Raw genomic sequence first — 18,606 nt, forward strand, 5'->3', positions numbered from 1 at the left:
GATGTTGATGTGGAGGTGGTTAGGACATACAAATATCTGGGTGTGCACTTGGACAACAAGCTGGACTGGAGCTGTAACACTCTTGCGGTGTACAAGAGAGGCCAAAGCCATCTCTGCTTCCTGAGGAAGCTGAGGTCATTTGATATGTGCGCTAAGCTCCTATGGACATTCTACTAGTCTGTTGTAGTGAGTGCTCTATTCTATTCAATATATCACAACTATTACTGTAATGACACTTTTCACTATACACTTTGCACTACAATATTGATGCAACTCAAAGTTAGTCATGTCTTTAATATGTGCTGTTAGACTGCCTCATACCACGCAGTGCCTGCTCTCTTTAAATACAGTGAATCTGTCTTATATGCCATGTGAATATGTAAATAGATACTTTTATACTTTATTTCTCTTGTACTTTAACTTCTGTCTAAATTTATTTTATTTTGTATTTTTATGCATAGTTTATGTGAGTTTATGTGTAATTATGGGCGGCACGGTGGCGTGGTGGGTAGCGCTGTCGCCTCACAGCGAGGAGGGCCTGGGTTCCATTCCCCAGCTGGGTGACCAGGGTCCTCTCTGTGTGGAGTTTGCATGTTCTCCCCGTGTCTGCGTGGGTTTCCTCCGGGTTCTCCGGTTTCCTCCCACAGTCCAAAGACATGCAGTCAGGTCGAGTGGACATGCTACACTGCCCCTAGGTGTGAGTGTGTGATTGACTGTCTGTGTCTGTCTGTCCGCCCTGCGATGGACTGGCGACCTGTCCAGGGTGTATCCTGCCTTCTGCCCGATGACTGCTGGGATAGGCTCCAACACCCCCCGTGACCCTGACGGAGAAGCGGCTTAGAAAATGGATGGATGGATGGATGTGTAATTATATGTCTTGCTACTGAAACACTACAATTTCCCCCCGGGATCAATAAAGTTCTGTCTGTCTGTCTGTCTATCTATCTTCTATTTTGAGGCCCCTGTAGTTTTGGGCTAGATTCTAGGCTTTTAAACAGCATCAGCTGTTTGTCGCTGTAATCAGGTAGGACTTTCCTTTCCACAGACAGGGAGCGTTAACGTTGTTTACAGTGACCGTTTTTATTTTTAATAAAGCACTGAAATTAGTTTTTCTCTCAATTGCCAGCTGTTACAGATGTGCTTGTGGGTTTAGTCATTTAGAAATGGTGAGTAATTAAATGACCTTTTTTCATAAGCAAAAATGAATCCCATTTGTTTTTGAGAGCAGTCATCAATCATAAGCAATGGATTATTCTTTCAGTAATTATACCGACACTGCTGGAGGCAGACGACGAGGACATGAAATTTAAACGAGTTTAAACTCCAACATGAGCAGCTAGTGACATGAAAAGGCAGAGCCGCAGGCTGTGCCCTCTCTACATTATATGAACCAATCGGATTTCTTTACAGTAATAATGACAATAATACATTATTTATTTATCTGTATTAGAAATAATAATTGCTAATTTTGCTAAAGGTCTGACTATTCCCCACACAACTGCCTAACAAATTAAAAACACAGAAGCTCTGAGAAAGTCTCTTTAATGAAGTATGTAAAGTCATGCACTAACGTATCACAAGTAAAGAACATGTTCTGATGGGTCTGTGTGCTGAACTGTGTGTGGTTATGTGAGGATGTCCTGTGCCTGCTGCTCCACCAGGATCGCCATGCTCTTCACGTCTCCACACCAGAAGTCCAGACGCTCCTTCATGCCCTTGATCTGCACACAGACACAACAAAAACCCCATCAAACCACCTACTGCACTAAACGCATTCAAATTCAGCAGAGAGGTTGTTCTGACTGATATTCCTGTTCATGTCTTTCAATGTTTGAAAAGGTAGTTTGTGACAAAATCTAGTCGTTTGGTTACGTTACAAATCAAACAAAACCCACCACAGCATTCAGAAACCTCATTTTTTAGGAGAAAACAGTCACTGAAACAGACAGATACTGTGCGTCAGTATTAAAGGTATCAAATTGCTGCTTTTACAATGTTTATTATGGCATCTAGCCCTAGTCTGAGGCTTTACACAGACAAACTTTCACGCAACTAGTTAAATGCTGTGAGTTGCTTGTAACAATTTCCATGCAACTTGGCAGTTAAGGCCTTTACATACTGAATGCAATTTATTTGGACGACAGTAAATTAATAAGAGTATGTGTGTAACTGAGTGTATCTTGCACACCAAACACCATTTCCTAGGTGGCAAAAAAGCTAAATTATTTTATTCCCTCTCTGTTCAATTTTTGTGAACTTTTGGCAGCAAACAAAACGCACTGACCCATCATGGCCACCTCTGCTGTTGGCATGACCACAACCAAGATGACAGAGAGCGGTGTTCCAGCACACAGAACTTTTTCACAAACATCAGAAGGATCAGGATCTTCAAAAGTGGCTCAGACTGAGATGATCATTATCTGGATAATTAACGCGGCTGTTTGTGGTCATGGCTCAGAAAGCCAGGAAACTGAAAACCTAAATACCACGGGGGGGGGGCGTTCTTCCACCCACCCAATGAACTGTCTTCTGTTTTATGTTACTGTCCATTAATCCAGTAAAATCGGTCATTTTAAAGTATGTTGTCTGACATGATCACATTATGATTGACCGTTTCATGAAGTTGAGACTCCTGAGAGATGAGAGTTTTATATGAGTTGCAGGACACTTTATATTATGCAACTCAAGCGCAGTTTAGTGCCATGTAGGTTTCAAGCAACTAACGTTGCAAGACAACCTAGATGTGTAAAGCCAGCCTTCATCTCGTTTTAAGAATGAATTAAACCCTCCATCTTACTATGGTGATGCTGACATTAGTGCAGGTGTAAGTGGGAGGAGTCTGCGTTACCTGTGGCAGGTCCAGCACCCGCGGCTGCACCCATGTCATCTGCACCTTCTGATCCACCTCATCGATACTGCCTTTAATGAGGCCGACAGACAGAGCCTTCATCACCAGGAGTTCCACCTGAGACAGAAATAACACACTCAGTAAAAGGGTAGCGGAGCTCCTGTTTTCTATAAAGAGGAAAAGATGGCAGAAACTTAACTCTTACGAGTCTGTAGTTATTAAGCCCTTTCAGATGAGATTACTTTTACACCGGGAGGTGGTGAAATACCAATATACTGTAAAGTTTATGGCCAATTCGCATAGGATGAGAACTCGCAGTCTAAATGATAGAGAAGGGAGGAGCTACTCAACTTACACATTGCCTTCACTCCAGGAAAGAGTAGAAAAGGTGTCAAAACATTTAATTTAGACGTTATTTTGTTGACCCTGACCATCTGGCTTAGTGCACGGTGGCTTTAGCATCACCATTAGGACCTCAGCTTCCTTCTGGTGGAGACAATGTTGGAGTGTGGAGGCTGAAGTTGGCTTCCTATTCAGAGGAAGTGAAACGCACCTCGTTCACTGGGACCTTGGTGCTCTGAGCGATTTCCTGGAACGTGAGCTGCCTGTGATTCGCTGGTCTGGTGAACGTCATCTGGAGAAATGAAGAAAACAAGTGGCAATCAGAAAACACTGCAGAACAGTTCTAAAATGACCACACAGATCAAGTGAATTTGGTATTAAAGGGCCCATATCCTACAATTTTCTCCCCAGAAGAGATCAACTTACAGTCAAAATTCATTGTTTTTGTTATACATATCCATTTTTTGTTACTGCGCCTTTAAGACTGGTACATGTCAATGAGCTCTTTCAAAAAGCAGTCTCGACTAAAACACTCTGATGTGATAATTTAATGATAATTATCATATTTTAGGCATTTTTTACTCCGCTTAACATCGTGCCTAACAACCTCCCTTACTTCTGGTGAAATCTATGTAACACAGCCTCTCATGACTTAAAGTTTCTATCAAATGGCTGACAGTATAAAACATAAAATACATGATTTTCAATGAACAAATTATTATTAGTAATAATCATGATAAATATTTTGCCTAGAAAAGTTGTTCATTTAGTTATGTTGTTGTTTCCAAGCAACCACAGACTACTGAAAGAGGACAAGAGGACACTGCAGTCACTTCATCAACATTTTGACTGTTTGTCACATAATGATGAACATATCATGATGTAGAAACTTTCAGTTTATAAGCTGTCTCTGCTCAACAAACTGTCACCAAAATTATGCAACACCAATACAGATACAAACAACACGCCACCCCAAACGATGTGAGTCCTGCAGGTGGAAATGTCTTACCTCCATCACACACAGCAGCTGGATCTTCTGCATGAGTTTTGGCTCCTGAGCTGCGAGATCAGGCTGGAACACAGACACAGCTATTAACACATATTCAGCAGCATAAACACACCTAACTCTGCCAAACACACAGTACATCCCAGCAGAGCATTCCTGTTATCTATTGGAGATTTTGGGCTAAATGTGGGGGAACACTGATTAATTAGGGTGGCAACAAATTGAGAGTGCAATTTCTAAACCAGTCCATCTCCTGAACATGGAGCACACAGTAGGGGGCGCTGGGGCGCTCATCAACATGATCTGATGCACAACAAGCGTGTCATTAGCACATTGATGTAGCATGGCTGAAAAGACCCCCGGAAAAAAAAAAACCCTCAAATTTAGCTTTTGGATGGTTGTCACGTGTGCAAAAAACACATTCCATGCAGTGAAATAAACATCATCTCTTACAGAGAACAACTGTTGTGTTATTTATATACAGCGGTGGATAAAGTACACAAACCATGTACTTGAGTTTAAGTAGATACTCAAGGTAAAATATTTCTCCAGTAAAAGTAGAAGGTCCTCCCTTTAGACCTCCACTTGAGTAAAAGTACTAAAGTATTTACCTTCAAATGTACTTAAGTATTGAAAGTAAAAGTACTAAAAGAGTAATTATGACTGATGTCCTATTACTGTTTTTATAAAAAGACTCTTGCTTTATTAAATCATTTCAGGTGAAAATCCTCCAGCGTCTCTCTTGGTAAACCAGTCTTTTAATAGAACGTCATTAATTAGTGACGCTGACGTCTATTAAAATGATCAGAAGCACAAAACACTGAAGGTAAACAGTTTCCATCAGGGAGAACCGAGTGGCTCTGAAATCACTTTTTACACACAAGCAAAGTTTCAGTTTCAGATTTATTTACAACTTAGTTCCAAGTTCAAGTTGAATAAAAACTGGCTTTAAACTCAGGATCGCAAATGAGCTCCTTTACTATGTTGATCTGTAGGCCTCTGTTCATAAACATAAACCAGCCCAAACTCATTTACTATAAAATGAAATGGTGTTTGTAGAAATTCAGAAAAAAGCCGCGTCAGTCTCGACTGCATATGTGGACATATTTCTATATTGTGCTCTATTTACACAAAGTTAGGTTAGTTCATCATTTATGTTGAACAGACTCTCCCAAAGTTTTATGCTGCTGCGCTGACGTTGAACCGCGTGCTGCACTGGGTCGGTATGACCAACAGGTCAAAACCTGATTGGTGCTCTGGCTTTGCGCTTCTTTCGTTTTGACATGTTACGTTTTTATACACACAGAAACCAAAAGGAACGACAGATTTCTCAAAATGTAGTGGAGGAAAAAGTCGGATATTAGACTCTGAAATGTAGTGGAGTGAAAATAAAAAGTCGCCCAGTAGTGGAAAAACCTCAGTACAGATACACCAAAAAATACTTAAGTACAGAAACTAATTACATTTACTGAGTTACTGTCCACCACTGTCTATATATATGGTAGCATTTCATTAGCTAGCTTGTTTGTGGGTGAGGTTTTAGCGGTTTTTGGTGCTGTAAGCTTACAAATTTGGATCTACAGTCATATGCAAAAGTTTAAACATGCCTCATCAAATTCCATGTTGTTGTTGACTGAGTGTAAATGAGAAAACACGATCTCTACAGAGACACAATTCTGCACATTTTAATGCAGTTACTGTTTATTTACTGAATTTAACAAATAAAATGCACCCTGTGTATTTTATGCTATGTTTTATTGCTTCCCAACGTGTTAAATTCAGTAAATAAACAGTACAACCCTGTGTATTATAATGTGCAGAACTGTATCTGTGTAGAGTTGAATTAGAGAATTAACAACATGGAATTTGATCAGGAGCACCCAAACTTTTGCACACAGCAGCTCAGAAATGTTTAGGCATAGAAATCTTGTTTGGTATGAATTACTTCTAAAAATACAGTGGATACATCAGTTCATCCAGTCATATGTACTACACAGCTGTAGAAAATAAACAGCAAACTGTCTGCGTTTCAGTTTTATGCTTTTATTTTATTAAATGCCCGAGAGGGTTATTTTGGCCAACAAAGTGAGTGCATACTGGGATACTTCATTTAGTTGATATTATTAAACATAAATATTTCTAATATTCCAAATCAATCAGTTGAATCACCACCTTCAGACTGATGATGATGTGTTTTACACAGCTTAAAATTACAGAATATTTCCTGTAACAGTTTTAATGAACTTTACAAACTCACCTGCTGTCCCCAGGCGGATTTCAGGGCTCTGAACTTCTCCACGTTCCCCGAGTTAAAGGCATAGAGCGTCTCGATCAGCCACTGTTTATCTGTGTTCCTCAGAGACTCCAGCACTGGATGCATCAGCTGAAAAACAGTCAGTCGTCTCAAACTTTAAACACCAACACAACCGTCAAATATCTATAAAAACAGCACATTCATTACTACCCGTGCAAGTCCTTCATTCATATTTTTTCACTGTGATCGTTAAACCGAATCAGAGACAAAAAAAAAAGTGTATTGCAACATCCCTGCGTTTGTTTACATGTTTTGATTCCATGTTAAACATGTCACTAGGTGCTCTGCGGCCACATCATTTTGATCAGCTAATTTTTCTTTATATATTTTTAAATGCACTTTAATATATCTTGAAGAAGCTGAAACTGTACAGAGATGAATCCCAATCAAATTGCTGTCTAGTGTATTAAATCATTGTTATTTCATAAAAATTGCATTTGAATCATACCAGCTCTCCGAAATTATACACGCCCTCCCCGAGCAGTCCAGCCAATCCCAGCGTGAAGGCCCTCTCCTGCTGCTCCGCCTCTGCAGGAAGACGAGCAACACAAACACGATCACAAGAGCAACAAAACAGAACGAAACCGGTTTACTGTAAAACCGATTCATCACGTAGCCTTTAAAGAAACGTCAACCTGCTTTTTACCTTATTGAATTATTTCTCTGGTCAGATTATAGACAATCTGTCATATCACTCAGCTAACTCAGTTTCACTTGGGAATACATCAAGGTACAGATGGGGATTTCCTGTTTACCCCTGGTCATTTTGTGCATCTTGAGTATCAGGATTATCTGGATGAGGCAAAAATTTGAGCGTAAATGCAGCCAAAACGCATTTAAACAGACACAGATCTGATCACTTAGATCACATCAGGAGGACTGAGAGGCATTTGAGCCGCGTTATGGCAGCGTAAATACATCAGTCTCTCCAAGACACCCGAAACCCCTCCCACTGCAACAGAAACCTCTCCCACTGTGACTGAAACTCCTCCCACTGCAACCAATACCCCTCCCACTGCAACCAGTTCTGGACAGACTACTGTACAAAACAAACTGTAGTGTTTAAACAAGACTACAAGTGGAGGGTTTGAGATGACTCTCTGCATCGCTTAAAATTTCGCTATTTCATAGCACTAAACTGGGACATTTCAACAATGATATCTTTGTGATGATGGGACATGGGACTCTTTGGTGGATATAGATGTCTACAGGCTTGTCCAAGAAGGATTTCAGTGTTAAGAAGTATGTAAACTCATTACATTTCTCAGGTGATACTAACTTAGGGGCCAGATATGCAGGTGGCTTTGTTAGTTCGTTAACCACGGCGTATTCTGCTGTTTTTAATATTATCACTGATAACACTGGAGAACAAGGATTGTTTAGCTGTGCACATCTTTGAAGATTTCTTTGTGGATCTGAATCTTGATTTTACTCCATCTGCATTCAGCCTTCCTACATTCCCTTTTTTGGAGATAAACGGCTATAACAGGGTATTTATGTCTTTTCATGTCTTATGTCTGTTGTTGAAAGCACACACTGAATCTCTTTTGGCCCACAGATGCTCATAAGTGACATCACAAGGGGGGGGGGGGTGGGTGTGGCTCGGCTTTATTCCTACTGTGACAATCTCTCCAGTGGTCAGGATTACCTGGCAGGTCCTTTGCGTCCACACAGCCCAGGTACCGCAGAGCATCCTTATAGTAGAGCGCGTGGTTTCCAATAATGCGGTAATATTTGCTGGAGAGGTCGTAGAATCGCCCATGTACAGATGTCACGCCTGGCAGGTTGTTCAGCATCTCCTCCACTTCCTCGATCAGTTTCTAAACAATAAACGACAGTGTAAAAAAAAAAAAAAACTTACTTGGGACAGGTGTGAAAACCTTAATGTATGTTAATTATGATCCATGCATATAGAAGTACTGATCACACTCATTATACACTCAAAGGTCGTTCTACAGAAACATCCTCTTTTCTGTTCCACATAATAAAGGAAACACCAGAGACATTTTTAATGAACAATGCATTTTACAAAAATAACTGCTACTGAGTATCAAACCACATGCTGGCAATCATGGAACATCCCCTAAAATATGGAATTTAACCCATTTGTCTTCTATTTTTCACAATTATCTCAGAATAAAGTCGGTCACATCAGTGACTTCAGCTAAAAGCATTAGTTTATATATTCCATAGTCATATATAGATTATTGAAGTTAAAATTGCAGAAAAACATGTTCTTTTTTTTCTGTGGGGACGAGCTCTTTTGTGGTGATTGGAATTCATTATGATTGATTTAAAAACCAATATCGCTGAATTGAGGCTCAAGAAGGTGTAACTGTTAAAATAACTCCATCCATCCATTATCTTCCGCTTGTCCGGGGTTCGGGTCGCGGGGGCAGCATCCTAAGCAATGAAGCCCAGACCTCCCTTTCCCCAGCCACTTCCACCAGCTCTCCAAGGGGGATTCCGAGGCGCTCCCAGGCCAGCTGGGCGATATAGTCGCGCCAGCGTGTCCTGGGTCTTCCCCGGGGTCTCCTCCCAGGTGGACTCGCCTGTGACACCTCCCGAGGGAGGCGTCCAGGAGGCATCCTAACCAGATGCCCGAACCACCTCAGCTGGCTCCTCTCGACGTGAAGAAGCAGCGGCTCTACTCCGAGTCCCTCCCGGATGACTGAACTTCTCACCCTATCTCTAAGGGAGAGTCCAGACACCCTGCGGAGGAAACTCATTTCGGCCGCTTGTATTCGCGATCTTATTCTTTCGGTCATTACCCAAAGCTCATGACCATAGGTGAGGGTGGGAACGTAGATCGACCGGTAAATCGAGAGCCTTGCCTTATGGCTCAGCTCTTTCTTTACCACAACAGACAGGTAAAGAGCCCGCATCACTGCTGAACCAGCACCAATCCGCCTGTCAATCTCCCGCTCCCTTGTACCATCACTCGTGAACAAGACCCCGAGATACTTGAACTCCTCCACTTGAAGCAAGCGCCTATCCCCGACCCAGAGAGGGCTCTCCACCCTTTTCCGCCTGAGAACCATGGTCTCGGATTTAGAGGTACTGATTCTCATCCCAGCCGCTTCCCACTCGACTGCAAACCGATCCAGCGAAAGCTGAAGTTCGCGGCCTGATGTCCCCAATAGGACCACATCATCTGCAAACAGCAGTGATGTGACCCTGAGGTCACCAAACCGGACACCCTCCATCCCTTGACTGCGCCTAGAAAAGGGCAGCCCTGACGGAGTCCAACTCTCACTGGGAACGAGTCTGACTTACTGCCGGCTATGCGAACCAAACTCCAGCTTTGTTTGTACAGGGCCTGAATGGCTCGTAGCAAAGAGCCATGTACCCCGTACTCCCGAAGCACCTCCCACAGAATACCCCGGGGAACACAGTCGAATGCCTTCTCCAGATCCACAAAGCACATGTGGACTGGTTGGGCAAACTCCCATGAACCCTCCAGAATCCTGGAGAGGGTGAAGAGTTGGTCCAGTGTTCCACGACCAGGCCGGAACCCGCACTGTTCCTCCTGGATCCGAGGTTCGACTATAAGCCGGACTCTCTTCTCCAGTACCCCTGCATAGACCTTGCCGGGGAGGCTGAGGAGTGTGATCCCCCTGTAGTTGGAACACACCCTCCGGTCCCCTTTTTTAAAAAGAGGCACCACCACCCCAGTCTGCCAATCCAGTGGCACCGCCCCCGATGTCCACGCAATGTTGAAAAGGCGTGTCAGCCAAGACAGCCCCACAACATCCAGAGCCTTGAGGAACTCAGGGCGGATCTCATCCACCCCTGGAGCCTTGTCACCAAGGAGCTTCTTAACTACCTTAGCGACTTCGGCCTCAGTAATGGACAAGCCTATTCCCATGTCCCCAGACTCAGCCTCCTCACTGGAGAACGTGTCGGTGGGATTGAGAAGGTCCTCAAAGTATTCCTTCCACCGCCCAATTACGTCTTCAGTCGAAGTCAGCAGCACACCATCTCCACTATATACAGTGCTAGTGGCACACTGCTTTCCCCTTCTGAGTCGCCTGACAGTTTGCCAGAATCTTTTCGGAGCCGACTTAAAGTCACTTTCCAAGGCCTCACCAAACTCCTCCCATACACGGGTTTTTGCCTTGGCAACAACTGAAGCCGCAGATCGCTTGGCCTGTCGATACCTGCCAGCTGCCTCTGGTGTCCCACAGGCCAACCATGCCTGGTAGGACTCCTTCTTCAGCTTGACGGCATCTCTCACCTGGGGAGTCCACCACCGGGTTCGAGGATTACCGCCCCGGCAGGCACCAACTACCTTACGGCCACAGCTACAGTCAGCCGCTTCAGCAATGGAGGAACGGAACATGGCCCATTCTGAGTCAATGTCCCCCACCTCCCCCGATATCTGGTCAAAGTTCTGACGGAGGTGTGAGTTGAAGATCAATCTGACAGGTTCTTCTGCTAGACGTTCCCAGCAAACCCTCACTATGCGTTTGGGCTTGCCTGGTCTGACCGGCATCTTCCCCCACCACCTGATCCAACTCACCACCAGGTGGTGATCAGTTGACAGCTCAGCTCCTCTCTTTACCCGAGTGTCCAAAACACATGGCCGCAAGTCCGATGACACGACTACAAAGTCAATCATTGAACTGTGGCCTAGGGTGTCCTGGTGCCATGTGCACTTATGGACATCCTTGTGTTCAAACATGGTGTTCGTGATGGACAAACTGTGGTTTGCGCAGAAGTCCAAAAACTGAACACCACTTGGGTTCAGATCAGAGAGGCCATTCCTCCCAATCACACCCCTCCAGGTCTCACTGTCATTGCCCACGTGAGCGTTGAAGTCCCCCAGTAGGACAATAGAGTCTCCAGGAGGAGCACTTTCAAGCACCCTTCCCAAGGACTCTAAGAAGGCTGGGTACTCTGAACTGCTGTTCGGTGCATAAGCACAGACAACAGTCAGGACCCGTTCCCCAACCCGAAGGCGTAGGGAAGCTACCCTCTCGTCCACCGGAGAAAACCCCAACATACAGGCACCGAGTCGAGGGGCTATGAGAAAGCCCACACCTGCCCGCTGCCTCTCACCATGGGCAACTCCAGAAAAGAATAAAGTCCAGCCCCTCTCAAGGAGATTGGACACAGAGCCCAAGCTGTGTGTTGAGGTGAGCCCGACTATATCTAGCCGGTATCTCTCAACCTCGCGCACCAACTCAGGCTCCTTCCCCGCCAGTGAGGTAACGTTCCAAGTTCCAAAAGCCAGTTTCAGCAACCGAGGATCAGAACGCCAAGGCCCACGCCTTCGGACACTGCCCGATCCACAACGTACCGAACCCCTACTACTGCCCCTCCCATTGGTGGTGGGTCGATGGGAGGTAAAATAACTCAATGTTTTATTTTAAAATATAAATAAATTGTAACCCTGACTTGGTTTTCAAGTGGAATATATCTGTAAACACTAGGTACACAAAAATGGGTGTTTCTGTAGAATGACCTTCAAAAGAGTTTGGAGACACGATTCATCACCATAATGATAAGACATCGCATCACCCACTCCTACAGTAACCCAGTGCTGTGTGACTCACCTTAGTAGCAGGTAAATCGTTGATGTCTAGCTTGAGGCTGCCGATCACCGTTTTACAGAGAATAACCGCTTCATCACTCACTTTCACCTTATTTGAAGGAAAAACACAAAAACATAACATTTTAATTATATCACCTCCATATATAAACTACAAAGAAAAGGAAGGAAAATGTAAAGAAATCATAAGTATATCAGCCTGTAAGGCTGTCATACCTTCTCTTTTGTTTTCTCAAGAAAAGTTATGGCAGTGTTTGGATCTGTTGAAAGTAAACAAGGTTAATATTCCAATAATTCCATTCAATAGTGCGACAGAATTTACACCCATCAGGCAAAACTAATTATGGCATCAGGCATAATTATGACCTTGCTTCAGCTCCACTTACTGTATAGCTGCACTTTGTGGTTCTACAGTTACAGACTGTAGTCCATCTGTTTCTCTGATACTTTGTTACCCCCTTTTACCCTGTTCTTCAGTGGTCAGGACCCCCATGGACCCTCACAGAGCAGGTACTATTCGGGTGGTGGATCATCCTCAGCACTGCAGTAAAACTGACGTGGTGGTGGAGTGTTAGTGTGTGTTGCGCTTGTATGAGTGGATCAGACACAGCAGTGCTGCTGGAGTTTTAAACACGGTGTCCACTCACTGTCCACTCTATTAGACACTCCTACCTTGTCGGTCCACCTTGTAGATGTAAAGTCAGAGACAACAGCTCATCTGCTGCTGCACAGTTTGTGTTGGTCATTCTCTAGGCCTTCATCAGCGGTCACAGGACGCTGCCCACAGGACGCTGTAAGCTAGATGTTTTTGGTTGGTGGACTATTCTCAGTCTAGCAGCGGCAATGAGGTGTTTAAAAACTCCAGCAGCACTGCTGTGTCTGATCCACTCAGACCAGCACAACACACGCTAAAACACCACCACCACATCGGTGTTACTGCAGTGCTGAGAATGACCCACCACTCAAGAACAGGGTAAAAGGGGGCTAACAAAGCATCAGAGACACAGATGGACTACAGTCTGTAACTGTAGAACTACAAAGTGCAGCTATACAGTAAGTGGAGCTGATAAAATGGACAATGAGTGTAGAAACAAGGATATAATGTTATGCCTGATTGGTGTATAAAGTATTTGTAAGTTGAGTATTTTACCTGGCATTCGTCCGACAACGTGGAGGATGATTTCTACTAACGACAATGGATTGATTCTGAAATTGAAAACGAGAACAAAGGCACTTAAGAGAGGACTCCTGATAATAACTATGATGGTAAACACCGTCACATAACATAAATACTATACGCTGAATTCAAATATAAACAGTTAAATTAGGCATGAAGAAAAAAATATAAAGTGCATCGCAATTTTTCTGGCTAATATTGTGATTGCAATTTAAATGCAATTATTTTCTGAAGATTAATCCACATAATACAAAAATAATTATCCAAAAAACAATACGTAAATGAACAAGCTATTCACAAAAGCAACCCATGTGACAATATATTGGGACTTAAATGCGATTATTTTGATACACATTTTCTGATTATAAATTGAGCTTTTTTCCTTTTTTTAACCAAGACGATCAGCACATTCATTTTTTAGGCTTTTGGCTTGAAGGCTGAACGTAGTGTGTCAGACTCCCAGGTCATGAACTGTGTTATCAGGTTAAATTTCCCCAACTTAAAACTTACTAAGAAAATGTTGAATTAGGTAAGGTATAAATACAATTGCAGCTCTTGTGATTTGATAATTGCAGAAACGACCCTCATGAGCTCATCCTACTCAGTAACGTCACGTGACTGTATCACTGCATCATCAGCACAAACTAACGAGCAGAACGAGCTTCACTGAGAAGATCATTAACTCTGATCAGCTCTCAGCTTCATTATTAGAGCCAGACGAAGGAGAAAAAGGTGAGACGAGCTACTTTTCCACCGTTTACAGGCTTTAACGTCTGTTTGGCACTGTTGCCATGGTAACGCTGAATGACGGCGCACGCGCAGTGGGGAAAAAAAGGCATGTGAATTCCGATCTGAGCGTCACATTAAGGTCATATGGCCACGAATCGGATACGCATATGATCTAGGAAAACCTGATCAGACCCGAGTCACATCAGGGCAAAAAATCTGATTTGTGCCATTCCAGCCTGGTAATGTGAACGTAGCCATAGTGAGTGACCTACTGACAGCGTTCAGCACTGTGGAGCGTCATTAACCATAAACCTTTCTGGACTCTCATTTGAATTTCTTTCCTCTGAATCTCAGCCTTTTCAGTAATGTCCTTTTATCAGGACATTTCCAGCTTGGAAAAACTCAAGAGGCATTCTAGAAAATTTAGGATATAATGTAATTAGGGGTGGGAATCTCTTGGCACCTCATGATTGGATTATGATTCAGAGGCCGTGATGCGATTATAAAACGATTATCAAAACATTTTTTTTTCTATACAGGATTTCTATTTTCTCACTGTGTGACGACTTGGTACTTTTAAAGCAAAGTATTGGTAATGATCTTTAATTAATTTACTTCCAATATCTTTTATTAATAAATCAAATTGAAGTGATGGGGTGAGTGAACTGGAAGGCTCTCATTCACTGCTTTTGCTTGGAGCACATGAGACGCTGCTGCCACTCATCTGTGATAAAATGTGCAGTTACGGTGAAATAAGATCTAGTGATAGTGAACGTTCACACAGCACATGTTACAGCCGTCCTGTCTATTTTCTTTTGTGATTTTATAACTCCAGATGTGGTAGTGTTGTAGAGATTCAGGGGTCACTGTGTCAGTAAAATATCAGTGAGACAGGACGTGAGCAACATAGCGCAAAGCCCTGTTTCTCAACCAGACTGCAGGTCACTGAGTAACACGGTCACTCCTGGCTAGCAGAACAAAAAAGGCAGAGAGAGATTTAGTGAAGACAAACATTTGGAGACTTATTGGCATTCATAAGTGGCACAGTTGGTTTCCAGCAACGTTAAATCTGCAACGAGAGACAAACACTAAAACATTGCGAAAATGAAGTCGCTTCTCTTTCTAGTTTTCCCATTCCACCTTAAACGGTGCAGCAGTTACATTCAGTGCCTCAGTCAGAATTTAAGGAGGAACGGAAAAATTTGAACGAGAAGCTGCCGAATGTGAAGCGACTTCAGCCTCGTAAAACAGCCGAATGATGAGATATTTTTCAATAAGCTGCTCTACTTCAGATGAAAGTTTTCTGGCAGAGACAGGAGGAAAGCTGCCTAACTAGTTAAAGCTTAAAGCAGAGCAGTTTATATTGTTTAGTCTATACTACAACATCAGCACACACTGAGACATACTGGACATTAAATGTTGTGGCTGGCAAGATGGTTTGATTTGTTTTGAAAGGACAAAACGGCTCTTCTTAACATTTGAGATGTGACTCCTGAACAAACCTGGCTTTAATGCAGAGCCGGTCGGATTTCTTGATCATCCAGCTGTGTTTTTGTTATCGATTTTTGACATTTGTGAATCGATTCAGAATCGTCTGCATCGCGACGCATCTAAGAATCGATTTTATTACTATTTAAACCACTTTGCTTCCACCAACATTTTCTCAAACAGAAACAGAGCAAGTCTGACACACAAACTCACCTGTGTTCAAAATCACTGATGAAGTTTTCATAAAGCTGTAAAACAAACAGAGGAAAATAAGCGTGCTGTTAATGTGTCGTACTCTTAAAGTGCTCATGATTTTGTTACTCGCTGTTTAATTTTTTGATTTACGGATGTATTACCTGGATGAGGGCGTCACCTTTGGAGAAATAGGGGTCTTGCACAAAGTCCGTCAACTTCAGAGTCAGCTGGTGCCACAGCCTTTCAAAGAAAAGCAAAACATCTCATATCTGTGAGTTTCAGCAGCACACAACGGAGGGTTTAACAGTAGGGAGCAACGATACACTCAGCCCATGATTCGATTCACGATACCAGGTCCACAACTCAGTATTCTCACATTATTTTGAACAAAATTTGAATGAAGGAAGAACTAATTACTATAATCATGTTACCGCAAGGCTTAGTAATGACACTAGGGCTGGGAGGAAGGATGAGTGCTGGAGTGAGGTGAAGACTGGTGCTGATCGCTTGTAAACACTGGTGTTTAAACAATGTGTTTGTATTAGACGGCACAATTAACAGAATGTCCATTATCCTTGATGCGCAGTCACACCTTCACAGTTTTGCGTTGTGATATCACAGTTTTATGACGCAGTGCTACACCCCTATTCAATACAGCGAAGGAGGAGTTTATGTGTGTCACTATAACAATATATCATTCTCTAAAACCTTGTTATCAAGACCTTAACCTATCGAGAACCGTCCTATTCTCACTCTGGGTTAAAAGGGGGTAAACAATTCTACATAATTAAACGGTTCAGATGTAAACAGAGCGGTTTGGTGTGAAACGCTCTGTTCTAGATAAACTTACCGAGTCAGAACTGCTCACAGTGGTGGTGATAGGAACCAGACGTCCACCTCTAAAAGCTCCTCACAGAAAGTTCCTACATGAAATGGTTCTGAATTCACTGCCTGATGACTGAGACGCTGTTTTATGAGAGTTTAGAGAACTTAAACTCCATTCATGGTGGAGGGATACATGCAGGGACCTGTGCGGCAAAATAGTCCCCAAAGAAAACGTATTATTCCAGATTTTCCACTATTTTCCATCCTCAACATTCCATATAAACTCAGAAGACTCGTGTAGGTTCTCTGGTGGTTCTGGATGGTAAATAAAATGTCTATATCTGTGTTGTATTCATGGCGACGTCTGGTTCCCATCACCACCACTGTAAAGACATCTGAACCATTTCACACCAAACCGCTCAGAACCTCTCTGATTACACCTCACACATTCAGGTATGGAGAAATTATGACAAATGGGTGACGTTCCCCTTTAGTCTATCTCTAGTTACAGCTCTGATCCGTTCTGACTGGCTCGTAATGAGCAGATGTTGGCAAGCAGTAGCTAACTTGGACACATTTGAAGCAAGTGCTTTTATTAAAAATCAAGCTAGAGAACTGAGCTAAACGTATACTCTTTGAATCGACATCTTTTTAAAACTACAGAAGATTGAATAGTAGAACATAGGTTACATATCTTAATTACTGCATTAAATCAGGAGGCTGAAGTTCACTACTTGCTCGAATTTTCCGTTCCACCTTAAACAGTGCGGCAGCTCGTTCTGTCGCCTGTGCTCCGCTACGCCGAAACCGGTCATTTAAGGTGGAACGTAGAATTCGAATTAGACGATGCTGTGAATAGAAAACCAACTTCAGCCTGGACATCAAATCCTTGTTATTACTGTACCGAACCGTTCACTATTTTATTAAATGCTCTGCTCCTGCATTAATAACCCCTCGTGTTACCGCCGTGTTATTACGGTATTAAGTCGTTATTATCGCTGTATTAATGTTGCTCTGTTAGCTCCGCTGCTAAGTGACTCAGCCTCGCCGCTTTATTCTTACTTTCTGTTGTAGCAGTCCTCCAGTTTGTGCCATTCTGCTGCCATTTCTGGCGTAGCGCTGCTGCTCTGTTGAAGTTTGAGGAACCCGACCGCGTCTTTCATCTCGAAAAATTAATATTTTACTGTTTATCGCTTCAATGATGTGCTATCGTTAGCTTGACGTGCTAACTGCTAACTGTCCGACTGTCGACTCTCTTTTTCTTTGGATTTCAGTGTGAATCGCCGTTAACTCGCCACTGACACCCAGCGGCATGACAAGAGCGTAACAGTCAGGGGGCGACGGGGACGCGACAGAAGAAAACCCTACGGAGCCCCCTGGCCACGCCTTATTAACGCGTGGGAACGAGATTGCGACTTATTAAGTTGTGACCATGCATTAGGATCTTGTTCCCGCGCTTTACTAAGTCGTGGCCAAGTATTAGGATCTTGTTCCCACACTTTACTAAGTCATGGCCACACATTATGATCTTGTTCCCACATTTTACTAAGTCATGGCCACAACTTAATCATCTCATTCCAACGCCTTTCTTAGTCGTGGCCACGCATTAGGATCTTGTTCACATGCTTTACTCAGTCGCGGCCACACATTAGGATCTCGTTCCCACGCTTTACTAAGTCGTGGCCACAACTTGATCATCTCATTCCCACGCCTTACACAGGATATTGTTCCCATGCTTTACTAAGTCGTGGCCACACATTAGGATCTCGTTCCCACATTTTACTAAGTCATGGCCACAACTTAATCATCTCATTCCCACGCCTTACTAATTCGTGGCCACGCATTATTTTTATTTATGAAGGACGTCACCCAAGGGCCCCGTAGTAAACACTAAATCTGTACCTAAAAGGGGAACTCTGCATATGTAAACGGTTAAGATGTACACAGTCATTCAGAGCAGTTTGGTGTGAAACGCTGTGCTCTAGAGAAATTTACTGAGTCAGATTTGTTCACAGTGGTGGTGATAGGAACCAGACGTCTGAAGAGTCCATAGCCTGTACCAGCTCCCTCACAGAAAGCATATCGAGACTCGGTTGCTTTGTGACAGCTTTGCTACTTTCCTTTGGCT

General features: G+C 43.1%; 1 protein-coding gene across 1 annotated transcript; it reads right to left on the reverse strand.

Moving 5' to 3' along the window:
* Positions 1 to 1,525: 1,525 nt before the first annotated feature.
* Positions 1,526 to 17,760, reverse strand: psmd13 (proteasome 26S subunit, non-ATPase 13). The gene is made up of 13 exons (XM_017723488.2): positions 17,541 to 17,760; positions 15,815 to 15,893; positions 15,672 to 15,706; positions 13,215 to 13,270; positions 12,281 to 12,324; positions 12,069 to 12,155; positions 8,159 to 8,330; positions 6,959 to 7,038; positions 6,454 to 6,579; positions 4,200 to 4,262; positions 3,402 to 3,482; positions 2,849 to 2,965; positions 1,526 to 1,721 (listed from the first exon to the last, which is right to left on the reverse strand). Exons 1-13 carry the CDS (start codon positions 17,639 to 17,641, stop codon positions 1,626 to 1,628), a joined length of 1,137 nt encoding a protein of 378 aa, XP_017578977.1. The 5' UTR covers positions 17,642 to 17,760; the 3' UTR covers positions 1,526 to 1,625.
* Positions 17,761 to 18,606: the final 846 nt, after the last annotated feature.

The sequence above is a fragment of the Pygocentrus nattereri genome, chromosome 8 (assembly GCF_015220715.1).
Source record: "Pygocentrus nattereri isolate fPygNat1 chromosome 8, fPygNat1.pri, whole genome shotgun sequence".
Classification (NCBI taxonomy): Eukaryota; Metazoa; Chordata; class Actinopteri; order Characiformes; family Serrasalmidae; genus Pygocentrus; species Pygocentrus nattereri.